At 41.8% G+C, this 17358-nt stretch overlaps 1 protein-coding gene across 4 annotated transcripts in view; it reads left to right on the top strand.

The window, feature by feature from the left end:
* flacc1 (flagellum associated containing coiled-coil domains 1) overlaps positions 1-17358 on the top strand; it is a 40301-nt gene that overhangs the window by 7797 nt on the left and 15146 nt on the right. For all 4 annotated transcript variants that reach the window (XR_010000609.1, XM_062961890.1, XM_062961896.1 and 1 more), the window contains exons 5-10: positions 1290-1432; positions 3434-3454; positions 4839-4932; positions 8633-8694; positions 10992-11089; positions 13664-13716. Coding sequence is in view for 3 of the 4 variants with exons in the window: in XM_062961890.1 (XP_062817960.1) it covers positions 1290-1432; positions 3434-3454; positions 4839-4932; positions 8633-8694; positions 10992-11089; positions 13664-13716 (471 nt within the window). In the remaining variant the exon portion in view is untranslated. The remainder of the gene's footprint in view (positions 1-1289; positions 1433-3433; positions 3455-4838; positions 4933-8632; positions 8695-10991; positions 11090-13663; positions 13717-17358) is intronic.

The raw sequence follows: 17358 nt of genomic DNA, 5'->3' as shown, positions 1-17358 counted from the left end.
TTTTTGTGAATGTTTCTATTGGCATGATGTTCCAAACTGTTCCTTGTTGGTAGATGTTGTTAACTACTATCAAATCAACTTCAACTTTAGTACTGAATAACAACAGATTCCATCCTTGCAGCCTTGATCCAAGTAGCTCTGTCTGACTCTTTGATAAACCCAATCTCCGATCAGATCATTCAGCTCTGCCTGAGATATTAAATGAGGATCGCTGGATGTTGATGGCACAAAGTCAACATCAGCATCAGCTTCTGTCTGCATCTGATCGCCATCATTGCCTAGTGTTCATGCCTCTGGCATTCCCAAGCAAGTTTCTTCACAATCACAAATTTAACAGACTGAGTCTTTGTTACACGTTATGTAGTGTTGGTTATGGCTGTCAAAGATATGAGTAGTCTAAAAAATCATGCAAGTTACCGTCGAACAAGAAAATGTTTCAAAATTTTGCAATACGTTTAAAATAAAATTGGCCATTTCTCAAAAACCTTACGTGATGTGACAATGTTGAAGTTATATATACGGTGTTGCCTCACTTATCACAGAGGTTAGATTCCAAGACCACCCACAATAAGTGAAAATCCGTGAAGTAGGGACAATATATTTATTTTCATATTTATACATTATTTTAGTAGTTACAGTAGAGTCTCACTTATCCAAGCTAAATGGGCTGGCAGAAGTTTGGATAAGCGAATATCTTGGATAATAAGGAGGGATTAAGGAAAAGCCTATTAAACATCAAATTAGGTAATGATTTTACAAATTAAGCACCAAAACATCATGTTATACAACAAATTTGACAGAAAAAGTAGTTCAATACACAGTAATGTTATGTTGTAATTACTGTATTTACGAATTTAGCACCAAAATATCACGATATATTGAAAACATTGACTACAAAAATGGCTTGGATAATCCAGAGGCTTGGATAAGCGAGGCTTGGTTAAGTGAGACTCTACTGTATACACTATTTTAAGTCTTTATCAACCAATCGTGTGTTGATAAATCGCCTCCTTCTCCTCCTGTTGCCGCTTGGGCTCCTTTTCTCTCCCTTTGGCTTCTCCTTCCTCCCTTCCTTAGGCTGTAAATTGTAATTTTTTATGATTTATAATAGTCTTAGAGTTTATTGAAAAACCGCAAAACAGCGAATCCGCGAAAAGTGAACTGTGAAGTAGTGAGGGAACACTGTATACATATAAATTGTACACAAAAAATTTGTAAAGGAAACAAAATACCTATTTTACAGTGTAATCCAAGATTCCCGAGGCCAATGCTTTCTCTTTTCACCTTAGATATCCAAAGAGTTTGAAGAAGAAGAAGTCATTCCTGGTTTTACATTGTCTCAGAGTAAAGACCATATTGACGTTATCCTGGGAGAGGACTTTTTTGAGAAGAAAAAATCGACTGAGCAACCTGCCAAAGTGGTTGTTCCCAGGTAATCTATAGCATTACTCCCAGTGTATAATCCTCTACACTTGCCTTCAAAGTGGGAGCTTTTTTTTATCGTGTCAGAAGTGACTTGTTCCTGGTGGGAACAAGGGAGAGGGCCTTTTCTGCTGTGGCCCCCCGTTTATGGAACTCACTGCCCATCGAAATTAGGCAAGCCCCCACTCTTTTAGCCTTCAGGAAAGATTTAAAAACCTGGCTTTTCCGATGTGCTTTCGGAGAGTAACTATTACACACTTCTTTTGTTACTCCCCCAACATCTATCCTCTAGATTGTTTTTTATCTTATGTCCCTGTTCTCCGTGATTGTATTCTTATCCTTTTCTCACCCCAAGTTTTAACTAAGTGTTTCATGCGGCCCGCCCTGTTATATATTGTGTTGCATTGTACATGATTTTATTGTATTGTTTAATTGTATTATGATATGTTGTTTTATATTTTGCTATATTGTACTGTTCTGGGCATGGCCCCATGTAAGCCGCCCCGAGTCCCCGTTGGGGAGATGGTGGCGGGGTATAAATAAAGTATTATTATTATTATTATTATTATTATTATTATTATTATTATTATATTGCAAGTTGCTTCTGGTGTGAGAGAATTGGCTGTCTACAGAGACATTGCCCAGGGGATGCCCAGATGTGTTAGCTGGGAGGCTTCTCTCATGTGCCCAGCTAGAGCTGAGACGGCAGTTCACTCCATCTCGCGGATTCAAACCAGCAACCTTCAGGTCAGCAACCCAAACTTCAGGTCAGCAGTTCAGTCAGCACAAGGTTTTAATCCATTGTGCCACTGCTGCTCCTAAAGTGGGATCTAAAAATATGTCAGTTTGTATAAGCTTTTGTGGAATAAGATAGTGTTTCCTTTTATTTATCTTGCCTGCTGTTCATATTGCTTTTATTTTATTTCAGCAGTTGTTTTGTAATTAATGAATTTATATATTTGTAATTTTAGACGTATGTAACTGATTATTGTAGATTTGTGGTTTGATCTGTTCCTACAGGTCTTATGAGAAAGGGGAAGATTGGATTATAAATAAATAATAGCAATAATAATAATAATAATAATAATAATAATAATAATAATAATACTTTATTTGTATTCCACCCTATCTCCCCAGGGAGACTCAGAGCTGATTCCAACATACAACAGCAGTACCCCATAAAACAAACAAATATTGACATAAAATCCCCCCAAAATCCCCACATATGAAAACAAAATGAAGATTAAACCTAATATCAATAAATTAAACTACATGTGGTCAAACAAAATTATATAATGACATAAAATCTGAACAAACATCCACATTAGTTCACAACAGCCAACTAGAGTTCACAACAATAATAGGAAATAATATTGTTTTGCCTATAAATAGTTTTGTTCTTGACTTCCTTCTAAGAACCAATTCTAAGCAGGTGTGGGAAGTAACATTAGTGATGCTTTTCCATTATATAGAACATTTTTATGCTTAGATATAAACTCCAGATGTTGGCAGAGAGTTTCTTGTGTCTTACAGATCCCATTGCTAAGAACTCTGTTTCTTATGAAAAATGCAGAGCATCTATAATTAGTAAATATAAATATAAATGTTATTTCAGTGTCTGCAGCAAGTGGCTAGTGGTTCCTCTTCGGCACTTATATTAGGAAATATAAATGTTATCCCAGTTTCTGCCGCAAATAGCTAATGGTTAGCTATGTCAAACCTGGAGTGCATCATGAAGAACTTCACACTGGTTCTAGGAGTGCCATCAGGGTAAGACTGGGGTTCAACAAGACTCGGAAAGTTACTTTTTGGAAAACACATCCCAGATTTTGCAGATTTTGCAACATTTGTCTATAGAATTCAGTACACAGCATACCCATAAATGAATACAGTTCAGTCATTTAGCAAAAAGGCTTTCTAAAGTGAATGTGTTTACCTGGCAACAGTGGAGGATTAATCACTATTTCTTTTTCTCTTCTTCTGCCCTGTCCTCCTTTAAACTCCTCTGCAGCACTCCACCAAAGCTTGAAACGTAAGTACTGCTCTTCCCCATCCCACTTCTTTCCTTGCATCGCAGTGACAACAGCCGCCCTCTGCCCCTTCCAATACCTTTTGAATGTGGCCCCTTTTTCCCAGGATTTTGTTTGACAGTTGCTTCGCCTGATGTGGCCCAGTTAAATCACTGAACAAAGTTATCTTGGCAACTGAAAAATAATTGCCCTGAAGAAAGCCAGAAATGCCAGGAAGCAAGGAATTGGTCTGCTTCTTGGCTAGCTACGCTCTCTCCCTCATTCTCTTTCCTTCTTGCTGCGTCTCTCACACATGGATGTCTTTTCTGAAATAGTAACTGTCAGGTCCTATTCAGGATGATGCTGTTCAAAGGCCCAGGGGCACCGTAAAAAGCAGCATGGAAAGGAGCTGTAATGAGTCAACAGCAGGGCAGTTAAGGACATCCAACATGGTGTACAGTAGCCGTCCGATTTTAACAGTGGTTAAAGACCAGGTGCCCAGTGAACGTGAAAAAAATGCAAAGAAAGAATACATCTGTAGAAAGATCTGGGTCTTCTGGAATGACTCTATGGTCAACCTCTGGCAGAAGTTGTTTCTTCTCTGGATTGCTGTGAGTTTTCCGGGATGTATGGCCATGTTCTAGAAGCATTCTCTCCTGACGTTTTGTCCACATTTATGGCAGGCATCCTCAGAGGTTGTGAGGTCTGCTGGAAACTAGGCAAGTGGCGTTTATAGATCTGTGGAACAATGTCCATGGTGGGAGAAAGAGCTCTTGTCTGTTTGAAGCAAGTGTGAATGTTGCAATTGGCCATCTTTTTAAATATTGAATGGCCTTGCATCTTCAAATCCTGGCCGCTTCCTGCCTGGAGGAATCCTTTTTTTTCTCTGTTTTTCACATGGCAAACAAAAACATCCCCTCTTCCTTTTTTTTCCATCACCACTGTCCCATAGATCGATGAATAAAGCCATAGAGACATATACGTCCTCATCACACGAAGTCTGGGCTCCGTCGTAGGACGCTTTCAACACAGAGCCAGGATGGAGCCGGATGGAGCCCATCACATGATGCATTACATGATGCAGGGCTCCATCCTGGCTCCGTGTTGAAAGCATCCTATGATGGAGCCCTGAGAACATGGGAGGTTTGTTCTCATAAGGTAGAATGGGAAAAGCACAGGTGACATTTTCCTACGTGGGATGGGGAAGCGGACAAAGCGGGATGTGGGGTGGCAGGTTCCCACGCTGCCCACCGGATTTGCCCTGCTGCCCAATTAATGCCCTCGTTGTTCCCCAGTTTCAGGACCTCAATGTGATGAGGTCCTTAGTTGCAATCCTTGGTTCCCAACGTTCCTTGTGGCATTACGCGATTTGCCTGGCACTCACTGTACAGGCCCCATGTTTTGCAGGGAGGATGTCGTTGCTGACTTAGTGGAACAGATTTCTGAGCTCACTGCAATCATGGAACAATTACGCCGAGATCACCAGGTGACCCACAAACAGGTAAGGTCCTTCAGTGGGGCACCCCTTGTTGATCTCTCTGGGACATCACTGCACTTTGAGAGAAATCGGTGGGAAGAAAAGGGATACTTTATAACCAACCAGGGGGAGGGGAACAACAGCCTGGCGAACACTATATTACCCACGACCACAGGGAACCGCCGTAAGGCTAAACGGAGGGCTGCACAAACACAGCAAGGACCAAGTACAGAGAGCACAATAATCCCAAATAAACAGTTCGAGGGGAGGTCACAGGGGCTTACATGTCTTTACACTAATGCTCAGAGCATGGGAAATAAGCAAGACGAACTCCAACTCCTAGCACAGCACCACACATACGATGTCATAGGCATCACTGAAACCTGGTGGGATGACTCCCATCACTGGAATTTAACCATTGAGGGCTATAACCTCTTTCACAGAAATAGAACAAAGGGGAGAGGAGGGGGAGTAGCTTTATATGTCAAAAACAGTTACGTTGCAGAAGAAATGCAAGACTGTAATCCGGGAAACCAGCTTGAAAGCATCTGGATAAGAATCAAGGGAACCGGGACTCAAAAAGATCTTGTCGTGGGTGTCTACTACAGACCTCCGAGTCAGGATGAAGGACTTGATGAAGCCTTCTGTCAACAGCTGACCAAACAGGCACAAAGAAGAGATATAGTAGTCATGGGCGATTTCAATTATCCCGATATCTGCTGGAAAACAAACTCAGCCAAGAGTACAAAGTCCAACAAATTCCTCACTTGCCTTGCAGATAATTTTATGGTCCAGAAGGTAGAAGAGGCAACAAGGGGATCAGCAACTCTTGATCTAATCTTAACAAATGTGGAAGACCTGATCAATACAGTTGAAGTGGTTGGATCCTTAGGGGCAAGTGACCATGTGCTCCTGCAGTTTGCAATACAAAGGAATGCTGAAACTAAGACAAGTCAAACACGCATTCTAGACTTTAAGAGAGCTGACTTCCAAAAAATGAAGGAATTACTGAGCGGCATTCCATGGACGCCGATATTAAAAAACAAGGGAGTTAAGGATGGATGGGAGTTTTTCAAAAGTGAAATACTCAAGGCGCAAATGCAAACAGTGCCAACAAAGAAGAAAAATAAGACAAGTGCAAAGAAGCCAGAATGGATGTCCAAAGAACTTCTAACTGAGCTAAAGCTCAAAAGTGACATGCACAAGAAGTGGAAAAGGGGAGAAATCACCAAAGAAGAATTCAAACGTATAGCCAACTCCTGTAGGGAAAAGGTTCGCAAGGCTAAAGCGCAAAATGAGCTCAGGCTTGCCAGGGACATAAAAAACAACAAAAAAGGTTTTTTTGCTTATGTTGGTAGAAAAAGGAAGAAAAAGGAGGCGATAGGGCCACTGCAAGGAGTAGATGGGGTGATGGTGACAGGGGATAGGGAAAAGGCAGAACTGCTTAATGCCTTCTTTGCCTCGGACTTCTCACAAAAAGAAAGCCATCTTCAACCTCAGCAACATGGAATGGACGAAGGATTGGGGGAAATCCAACCCCAAATAGGGAAACAAGTTGTCCAGGAACACCTGGCCACTCTAAACGAATTCAAGTCCCCAGGGCCAGATCAGCTACATCCAAGAGTATTGAAGGAACTAGCGGAAGTTATTTCAGAACCACTGGCAATCATCTTCGAGAGTTCTTGGAGAACAGGAGAAGTCCCAGCAGATTGGAGGAGGGCGAATGTGGTCCCTATCTTCAAGAAGGGAAAAAAGAACGACCCAAACAATTACCGTCCGGTCAGCCTCACATCAATACCAGGCAAGATTCTGGAAAAGATCATTAAGGAAGTGGTCTGCAAACACTTAGAAACAAATGCGGTCATTGCTAATAGTCAACACGGATTTACCAAAAACAAGTCATGCCAGACTAATCTGATCTCTTTTTTCGATAGAGTTACGAGTTGGGTCGATACAGGGAATGCCGTGGATGTAGCATATCTAGATTTCAGTAAGGCCTTCGACAAAGTCCCCCACGACCTTCTGGCAAACAAACTAGTAAAATGTGGGCTAGACAAAACTACGGTTAGGTGGATCTGTAATTGGCTAAGCGAACGAACCCAAAGGGTGCTCACCAATGCGTCGTCTTCATCATGGAAAGAAGTGACAAGTGGAGTGCCGCAGGGCTCCGTCCTGGGCCCGGTTCTGTTCAACATCTTTATTAACGACTTAGACGAAGGGTTAGAAGGCACGATCATCAAGTTTGCAGATGACACCAAACTCGGAGGGATAGCTAACACTCCAGAAGACAGGAGCAGAATTCAAAATGATCTTGACAGACTAGAGAGATGGGCCGAAACTAACAAAATGAAGTTCAACAGGGACAAATGCAAGATACTTCACTTCGGCAGAAAAAATGGAAATCAAAGATACAGAATGGGGGACGCCTGGCTTGACAGCAGTGTGTGCGAAAAAGATCTTGGAGTCCTCGTGGACAACAAGTTAAACATGAGCCTACAATGTGATGCGGCAGCTAAAAAAGCCAATGGGATTTTGGCCTGCATCAATAGGGGAATAACGTCTAGATCCAGGGAAGTCATGCTCCCCCTCTATTCTGCCTTGGTCAGACCACACCTGGAATACTGTGTCCAGTTTTGGGCACCGCAGATGAAGGGAGATGCTGACAAGCTGGAAAGCGTCCAGAGGAGGGCAACTAAAATGATTAAGGGTCTGGAGAACAAGCCCTATGAGGAGAGGCTTAAAGAGCTGGGCATGTTTAGCCTGCAGAAGAGAAGGCTGAGAGGAGACATGATAGCCATGTACAAATATGTGAGGGGAAGTCATAGGGAGGAGGGAGCAAGCTTATTTTCTGCTGCCCTGCAGACTAGGACACGGAACAATGGCTTCAAACTACAGGAAAGGAGATTCCACCTGAACATCAGGAAGAACTTCCTCACTGTGAGGGCTGTTCGGCAGTGGAACTCTCTCCCCCGGGCCGTGGTGGAGGCTCCTTCTTTGGAGGCTTTTAAGCAGAGGCTGGATGGCCATCTGTCGGGGGTGCTTTGAATGCGATTTCCTGCTTCTTAGCGGGGGGTTGGACTAGATGGCCCTTGAGGTCTCTTCCAACTCTACTATTCTATGATTCTATGATTCTATGATTCTAACCTTCCAAAAACCAGGTTCCACATAGTTGTTTTAAAAGGCATTTCTGGAGCAACAAAGACGGTGTTTTAAAATTAATATAAAGCACTGGGGTGGGAATGCGTCTGCATAGAGCAGTGGTTCTCAACCTGGGGTCCCCAGATGTTTTTGGCCTTTAACTCCCAGAAAACCTAACAACTGGTAAACTGACTGGGATTTCTGTGAGTTGTAGGCCAAAATTATCTGAGGACCCCAGGTTGAGAACCACTGGCATAGAGGCTGTTGGGTCATCAAGACCCTTCATGTGTAATGAAGCTACCTGAAAGCCACCTGAAAAGAGGACTCCTGTTATAGAAGTAGCGCAGGATTGTGTTGTGAATGTGGCATGCTGTACTTTTACCTTTGAATTGAGTTTTGACTTGTTCTATATATTTAATGGTTTATTTACTTTTAAAAAACTTTTGTAAATAAGATTTTCACTAGACTTAGTATGAACGTTTTTTTTCTTAGCTGCTTTGAAATCCTTGCCAGAAGAAAGGTGAGATATGTATGTATAAACAACCAAATACTGTTATGGAACTAACTGATTCCTTTTTCTTCCTAGATGGAGAAAGATATGGAAGAAAAATGCAGTGAGTTGCAAGAGGAGCATGAGAACAAAATAAAGTATGGCTATCTTTGCTTGCGAAGCTTATATTGATTCTGTAAACATGGGGAGTTAATGGCACTGCAACTGCCGTGAATTCATGTCTTCAACTTACGGATTTTATGGATATGGAATTTATTGATGTTAACATTTTTAATGTGAATATTTACTTTTGTTTTGATGTTTGTATATCTGTTGATTTTAAATTGCTTGTAATGCTTTTAATGTAAGCTGCTTTGAGTCTCCTGGGGGAGAGAAAAAGTGGGATACAAGTAAACATAATAATAATAATCATCATCATCATCATCATCTTATTATTAATCTCTGGAACTCCCTTCCTAAAGAGGTTAGAACGACTCCCTCCTTGCTTTCATTTAGGAACCAAGTTAAAACCTTCCTATGGAAGCAGGCCTTCCTTGAAGGAGAATAGTAGTGTGGCAAACGCCAGATCTGTGTGTGCAATATGCAAATTATATACTTGACCTCCGCCAATGGATTTTTGACCATGGCCTAAGGAATGGATATTAAATGGGGTTTCAACCTTTTGAATGTTTAAACGGTGCCTTTGCTAGTTATTTATTAAATGTTTATTATTATCATATTATTAACATTATTAAATGTTATTTATTATCATTTTTATTAGATACTAGCTATGCCCAGCCACGCGTTGCTGTGGCAAAGTATGGTGGTATGGGAAATAAATTATTGAGGAATTGGTGGTAGTTGAATCCCTTCTTATTATCCAACATATTCACTTATCCAACCTTCTGCCGGCCTGTTTATGTTGGATAAGTGAGACTCTACTGTATATTGATAATCTTATATTATCTGCTTAGAACTGGATTATATGAGGCCCCTTCTACACAGCTGGATAAAATGCACAGTGAAGTGGATTATATGGCAGTGTGGAGTCAAGATAATCTAGTTCTAAGCAGATAATATAAGATTATAAATGGGTTATATAGCTGTGTAGAAGGGCCTTGAGTCTACAATGCCATATAATCCAGTGCAAATTAGATAATCTGTATTTTATAGGCAGTGTGGAAGAGGCCTAAGTGAGGCCTAACTCTGCCTGTCCCCTGGGCTGAGTGGGTTGCTAGGAGACCAAGTGGGCGGAGCTTAGCCTTCTAACTGGCAGCAATTGGATAAAAAACAATTATTCCTCTCCCTCTAATTAGGACTTTATTTTTCTTTTATTTTTCTTGTATCAACCTAGAGGCGTGGATGAGGGGTTGTGCTGTCAATTTTTGAGGTTGGGGTGCCTGTAGTCTTGTTGTTTTGTCGGTCGCCGTGATGCCGTCACTCATTTATATATATAGATGTTGTGGTTTGATGATTATGTTTTATGCTAGGTAATGTTTTTGTTTACGTGTTGTTCACCACTTTGAGTCCCAATCCGGGAGAAAAGTGGGATAGAAATAAATAAATCTATATACATAATAAAAGTGAAAATATATGTGTGTGGCTGGGGTATCCACTTACATAGACAAGCTCCTGCCTCCACAAACATCTATAGCTCCCACTACTCAGGAGACACCAACGGCCCTCCCTCCACAAACACCACCCTGCCCACCAACCAAGTGAAGGCTTTCATATGGGGAAAATTTCACCCTAGATTTTATGTGTTTCCTCCACCACAGACTTCCCAGTGTTTCTTACTCTCTCCATTGGTATGGAATTTGCATGACCTCGTTTACTGCCTCTCCCATAACCCTTTCCTACCCTTTCCTATGGCACACAGCAAACAGCAGAGTTGATCAGCAACTGAACATACATACTGAGAAGTTTGTAGGCACTGGGATGTATAGTTCACCTGCAATCTAAGAGCACTCTGAACTCCACTTTTTCAAATAACCCTGGCAACGCCAGATACCCAAGCTATTAATAATAATAATAATAATAATAATAATAATAATATCCACAACCAGCATGGCCAACAGTAAGGGATAATGGATAAATAATACCAATCATCTGAAGGGCCAAATGTACCCCAATCCTTCTATATCCTCCCTTTTAAGTTTTGTTTTTAGAGCTTTCCCATTAAATTTGAATGGAATATAGTGATCTGCAGGCTTGAGAAACTAGTTTCCCAGTTTTTTCTTTGGAAATAAAAAAGTACTTTGCAACTTTCTGCTACATGTTTTTATTCAGAAGTAAGACTAAATTAAGTTAAAAGACAACTTCTCCCACGTTATGCATTTAGATACTTAGAACCAAACCAGATGTGTCTCGTAATATATTATTGTGTTTTTAAAGGAACTCTGCAAATGCGAACTACATGATGTATTGATGACACTTTGTTGTGCTGGTTTTGCAGGGAAATTCAGGTTTTTCATGAATCAGAATTGGCTGCCCTGGAAGAGCAATACAAGAAGGAGTTGCGGAACGAGAGAGCAACGGCTCAAGAGAAGCTGAGTATGGCTCAGAGCTTAAATGCCTGTTATTACACGAGATGTGTAGCTGTACCCCAACATACACACTTTAGGGGAAAGCAGCTGGAAGGGAAAGAACAACAAAAGGAGATTGCCTTGCCTATTGCTTTCTTCACTTCCCTTTCCCCGAATGAAATTTCAGGAACATTTCAAATACACATTTGGAAGCACAGGATGGGAACATTTTGGAGGGAGCCTGACTTGTAGGAGACAAATAGGAAAGAGGAGGGTTTAAGTGCCCACGTCCTTCCACCATGTCTTCAGTCCTCCGTTGAAGTGGAAATATAATGTGTGAAAGAGCATGAAATGTATTTATTTATTTATTTACAATATTTATATTCCGCCCTTCTCACCCTGAAGGGGAGTCAGGGCGGATTACAATGAACACATATATGGCAAACATTCAATGCCAACAGACAAACAACATACAATAGAGACAGACACAGACGCATTTAACATTTTTCCAGCTTCACGATTCCAGCCACAGGGGGAGCTGTTGCTTCACTGTCCACTAGTGGCTGTACTTCCTCATTCCTTTCCTCCTGTTTTGCTGGCAGTTTTATGGTGTTGTAAATTAGTTAAATTAGCCTCCCGCATAAAGCGTACCTAAATTTCCCTACTTGACAGATGCAACTGTCTTTCGGGGCTGCATAGGTCAACAGCAAGCCAGGCTATTTAATGGTCGGGGGCTTAACCTGACCTGGGCTTCGAACTCATGACCTCTCGGTCAGTAGTGATTTATTGCAGCTGGTTAGTAGCCAGCTGCGCCACAGCCCAGCCCTTGTCATCTTTAACTTCAGAAGAAGATATTTCTTTAAATATTAGGAGAGTAATGCAGCTTCCTTAAAACAAGACTAATGAGGATCAAGCCCTTATGGGTACAGTGGAACCTCAACTTAGAGTGTCCTAACTTAAGTGTGAATTAAGAGCTGTCTCTTGGCTTGAGTTTTGCTTTAACAAACAAGCAGCATTTTGAGTTAAGAGCTAGCACCAAAGGGAGCACTAGCCTGAGTCCAGGGCTTTAGGGCTTCAAGGGAACAGCCTCCGTGCCTTGTGCTCTTGCCCGCTTTAGAAGATTGCTGTCCGCTTTGCTCTTCTCCACTTTGAGGAACTTTTGCTTAGTTGATTTTGTGTGGTTTTTATTCCTGGTATGTTTCACTTCATGGAGAGGGAGAGAGAGCAAGAGGGGGAGTGAGGCTGGAATGAGGACAATATGAAAAAAAAATAAGATACTGCCTCTTCACTTTGTGCTTCCTTGCCACATTTTGGGCTTCTACCATTTTAAAGCTGATCTTTCTTTTTTTATTGTTCTATGTAAATATGCATGTATATAATATTTATTATTTATAAACACGTAACATGCATTTCAGTAGAAAATTCACTTTGAGATAAGAGTGTTTTGAGTTAAGAGCTCTGTCGTGGAACAAATTAAACTCGTAACTCAAGGTATCACTGAACATGGAAGAAATTCACTATAATAAAGTCTAATTTAATATATATGCCAGGAATTAGGAAAAGCATAACATGGTCTAAGAGGAGAAGAGAAATGTACAAATTAGCTTAAGAGAAAAAATAAGAAAAATGGGGATTGGTAGATATCGGATGGATGTTGTTTCTGGTTGCTTGAGAGTTACTATTCAACGTAAGTCTAACTAATACTATACCCCATTACTATAGCATACCACAAATTTATTTATTTATTTATTTGCAGTACTTATGGTCTGCCCTTCTCACCCCGAAGGGGATTCTGGGTGGATCACAAAACATACATATGTGGCAAACATTCAATGCTGTTTATAGGCAGACAAGACAGACATTTGAACATAGATAGAGGTATATATAGGCTTTTCCCATCTTCGTCTTTCTTGGAGGCTTGTGCTTGGTTCCGGCCACGGGGAGGAGGGGGTGCTGTCATTCCCTCTCCCTGTCAAAAAGCTTTGTTTGTAACTTCCTCCTTTTTTTGATCAAATTGCTGGCAATTCCTTATGGGTACCTTAATACCTCCCTGCCTTTAAGCAGTCCCTATTTATCTGCTCACATTTTCCTTTCAAACCGCTAGGTAGGCAGAAGCAAAACTCTGTATTGACAAGATATTAATATTAAAATACAGTAATTACAAGCAAACTAATACAAATATAGACAAACGTATTGTAACACGGTTTTGCTATTATATAAAAACAACTTTGTAAACATGCAATTTCTTTCTGCTGGTTTCTTGAGAGTTTCAGGTCCTGGTAAACTGAAGGTTTGCTATATGCATTTGTAAAAACATGTATTCATCAATACAGAGTTTCTCACGTAAAGCTATGGAACATGTGCCCCATGCATGTGTGCACATTCACATATCAAATGGATGAGAGAAAGATCTTGGATGGTAGCATATTTTTAGAAGGGAGAGACAGGCTTCAGACTTTGAGAAATGCTGATAATGTCTACTATCTAAGGAAAGCATGTAACTGAAAGAGCAGCCTCTTCATTATATAGATGACAAAATAAATTCTTAATTCCTTGGCTCAGTGTTACGTCTAGAGTGCCTATATGTTTTTTTCTTCTTCAGCTACGATGCAGAAGGAGTACAAATATCTGAAGAACGCGTTCCGTGTGTATCAGGTAAGATTTAAATTATCATTCAAAATTGTGAACTCTATTTGGAGCCCATTAATTAGTGAGTGAAAGCATTTTTAATTTTTCAGATGTAATTCAAAGAGTGTTAGTTATCACAAATATTTTTTGTTAATTTTGAAGATGTAAAAAACTTAAATCAGGGACAGGCAATTTTGGAGTGAGCGGAGGTCAATTTGTAGTCTCTAGGATTTTCTGTTGATTACACTAAGACTCCCGCTCCCCACAATCAAGTGGAAATGGGTGGATATTAATTTTAGCTTTCATTTTTAAAAGTATCTGTAGTAGGAGTTGGGTTCTTCAAACTCTGAAAAATGTTGGAGGATTATGATCTTTGGAAAGGCATGACCTTGTTAGAAATCACAACCTTTTGGAAAAAATTATGCCATAACCTTTTGGGAAAAGGAAATCTCCATAACCTTTTGGAAAATGGCATTCATTACCATTTGGGAAAATCAGGAATCTCTCTAAGAATAGTTAAAAATTTGCTTGAGTCAACCTTCTTGGTGGTTAATATCCACTAGTATTTATGCAAAGCAAATAGGTTTCTCAGCTGTTAAACTGATGTACCTAGGGCCCTTCCACACAGACATATAATCCAGGATATCAAGGCAGATATTCCAGTTCAAAGCAGAAAATGTGGGATTTTATTCAGCTGTGTGGAAGGGGCCCTAGATATCTCTTTGAACTGTTAGGGACAAAGATATGCTAATGCACAAAAACATACATACTGCAGAGTTTCAGAAGTACAGTGTTCCCTCATTACTTTGCGGTTCACTTTTCGCGGATTCTGTTTTGTGGTTTTTCAATAAACTCTAAAATACTATTATAAATCATAAAAAATTACAATTTACAGCCTTAGGAAGGGAGGAAGGAGAAGCCAAAGGGAGAGAGAAGGAGCCCAAGCAGTAACGGGAGGAGAAGGAGGTGATTTATTAACACACAAGTGTCAGCTCACCACAGCCGCTCCTGAATGAACACACAAGACTCTCTGTGATATCACCAGAAACTTTTACTGTAGGAAACATGAACATCAGAAAAGCCAAGAATGGGATACTACGGCCAACCCTCCTTTATATACCCTCCCCCTCATTTGAACAGTCTCTTCCCGCTCAGTAAAACCCCGCGCAAATTCCCCGCCAAGTCCAGCAGCCGTTTCTTCTCCAAGTCCTGAGCCGCAGGTGTCTTATCAATGTCAGTGACCCTGAAACTCAGAGCCACATCCAGGCTCTAGTAGCAGGGTTCTGACATGGCGTCCTCCTCCCCTTCATCCTGGAAGGAAAAGATTAAACACAACTATTGTTCTCCGCCGTCCAGAGTTCCTTTATACTTTTTTAACAGGCTGCAATGGAATACCGGGTGTATCTTTCCTAGGTCCTTGGGTAGCCTCAGCTCATAGGTCACTTCGTTTATTCTTTTTGCTACCCTGAATGGTCCTATATAGCGTGGAGCCAATTTCTTGGATGGGAATCCCAATTTTAGGTTTTTTGTGCTCAGCCAAACCAGATCTCCTTCGCCCAATTTGTCCCCCTCTCGGCGCCTACGATCCGCAAAGAGCTTGTACTTCTTTTGTGTTTCCCGCAATGCCTCTACCACGGTTTGCCACCCTTGCTTGATTTTGGCCGGCCATTCCTCGTCGGTCTGGCCCTCCCCTTCCTTCCACTCGGGTAGCCTGGGGAAAGGTGCCACCTCCTGTCCGTATACTATTTCGAATGGGGCACGACCTGTGGCCGAATGTACGGCCCCGTTAAAAGCCATCTCAGCAAACGGTAGAAGGTCCGCCCAATCATCCTGTCTATAATTGGTGTACATCCTTAAAAATTGGCACAGTGTCTGTTGGGTACGTTCGACCCCCCCGTTGGTCGCGGGATGAAAGGCCGAGCTCAGGTTCCTTTCTGCTCCTAACAGCTGTAAGAATTTTCCCCAAAATTTTGCAGTAAATTGGACTCCCCGGTCGCTAATTATTTTGTCGGGACACCCATGTAGGCGATATACATGCTTCACATACAAATCAGCAAGTTTTTCAGCTGAAGGGAGTTTTGGCAGGGCCACAAAGTGTGCCTGTTTTGAGAATAGGTCCAATATTGTCCAAATGTATCTGTGGCCTCTGCTGGGGGGTAGTTCGCCTACAAAATCCATGGCTACGCATTCCCATGGCCTCATGGGCTCCACCACCTTCTGCAATAGCCCCTGGGGCTTCCCCGGTGGTGTTTTTCCCTCTGCACATAATTCACACTGCGTGACGTACCCCCTGGCGTCTTTCCTCATTCCGGGCCACCAGCATTGTCTGGCCAACAGTTTAATAGTCCTGGTGGGGCCTAGATGACCCGCACCTTTGTTATCATGGTACTTCCTTAACATTTCTCGTCTTAAACATTCAGGGATATACAATTTCTTATTTACAAACACCAAATCCCCACACAATTCTCCCTTTTCTTTGTTAGTTTGTAACCATTTGTCCATTCCATACGCTCGCTTCAACTCTTCCTCCCATATTTCTCCTCCCCCCGTGGAAATGGCAGTACGTTTGTTTTCTTTGGCCGCTTGTGCTCGAGTTAGTACTGCCAGGCCCCATTGCTTATCTAGGAATAGGCTCCCTTCAGATTCCTGAATTCCTCCCCCGTGCTGAGGCATCCGAGAGAGAGCGTCAGCGAGTATGTTATGTTTCCCCTGGAAGAATCTGAGTCTGAAATCAAAACGGCTGAAATATTGGGCCCATCTAATTTGCTTCGCTGATAGTTTACGAGGGGATCTTAGATACTGTAAATTTCTATGATCAGTCCACACCTCAAACGGTGTTCCACTTCCTTCCAGAAAGTGTCTCCAGCACTCTAGTGCTTTTAGAATAGCTAAGGCTTCTCTCTCCCAAATTGGCCAGTTTTTTTCTGTATCGCTAAACTTTTTTGACAGATAGCCACATGGCTTCAGGTTCCCCCCCTCGTCTTTCTGTAGCAGAACTGCCCCATATGCCCGGTCTGATGCATCGCAATGTAATACAAAGGCTTTAGACATATCAGGGTGCTGTAGGACAGGCTCCTCAGTAAAACGCTTTTTAAGGGCTTCGAAAGCTTCCTGGCATTCTATTGTCCATGTCAGTTTGGCCCCTGGGGCCTTCACTTTGGCTGTTTCTCCCCTGCCTTTAGTCTTTAACAAATCCGTTAATGGCAAAGTGAGGCGCGCAAAGTCCTTGATAAATGTTCTATAGAAGTTTGCGAACCCTAGGAAGGATTGCAGCTGCTTCCGTGTTTTGGGGGCTTCCCACCCCCTCACGTCTTCTACCTTCGCAGGGTCCATCGCCACTCCCTGGGAGGAAATCCTATACCCCAGAAAGTCTATCTGGTCTTTATTGAACTCGCACTTGTCAAGCTTCGCATACAGTTTTGCTTCTCTCAACTTTTGCAGGACTTCCCTGACTAGTTCTATGTGTTGCTCCTTAGTCCGAGATATTATCAATATGTCATCTAAAAAAACAAAGACCCCCTTGTACAACAATGGATGCAACACTTCGTTGATTAATTGCATGAACGCGGCACCTCCGCCGCACAAACCGAAGGGGAGCACACGATAATTGAATAATCCGAATGCACAGGAGAAGGCCGTCTTCCACCTGTCCTCTGGTTTGATCTGCAA

Source organism: Anolis carolinensis, chromosome 1 (assembly GCF_035594765.1).
Source record: "Anolis carolinensis isolate JA03-04 chromosome 1, rAnoCar3.1.pri, whole genome shotgun sequence".
Taxonomy (NCBI): domain Eukaryota; kingdom Metazoa; phylum Chordata; class Lepidosauria; order Squamata; family Dactyloidae; genus Anolis; species Anolis carolinensis.
This window is presented reverse-complemented; position numbering and strand designations above follow the sequence as displayed.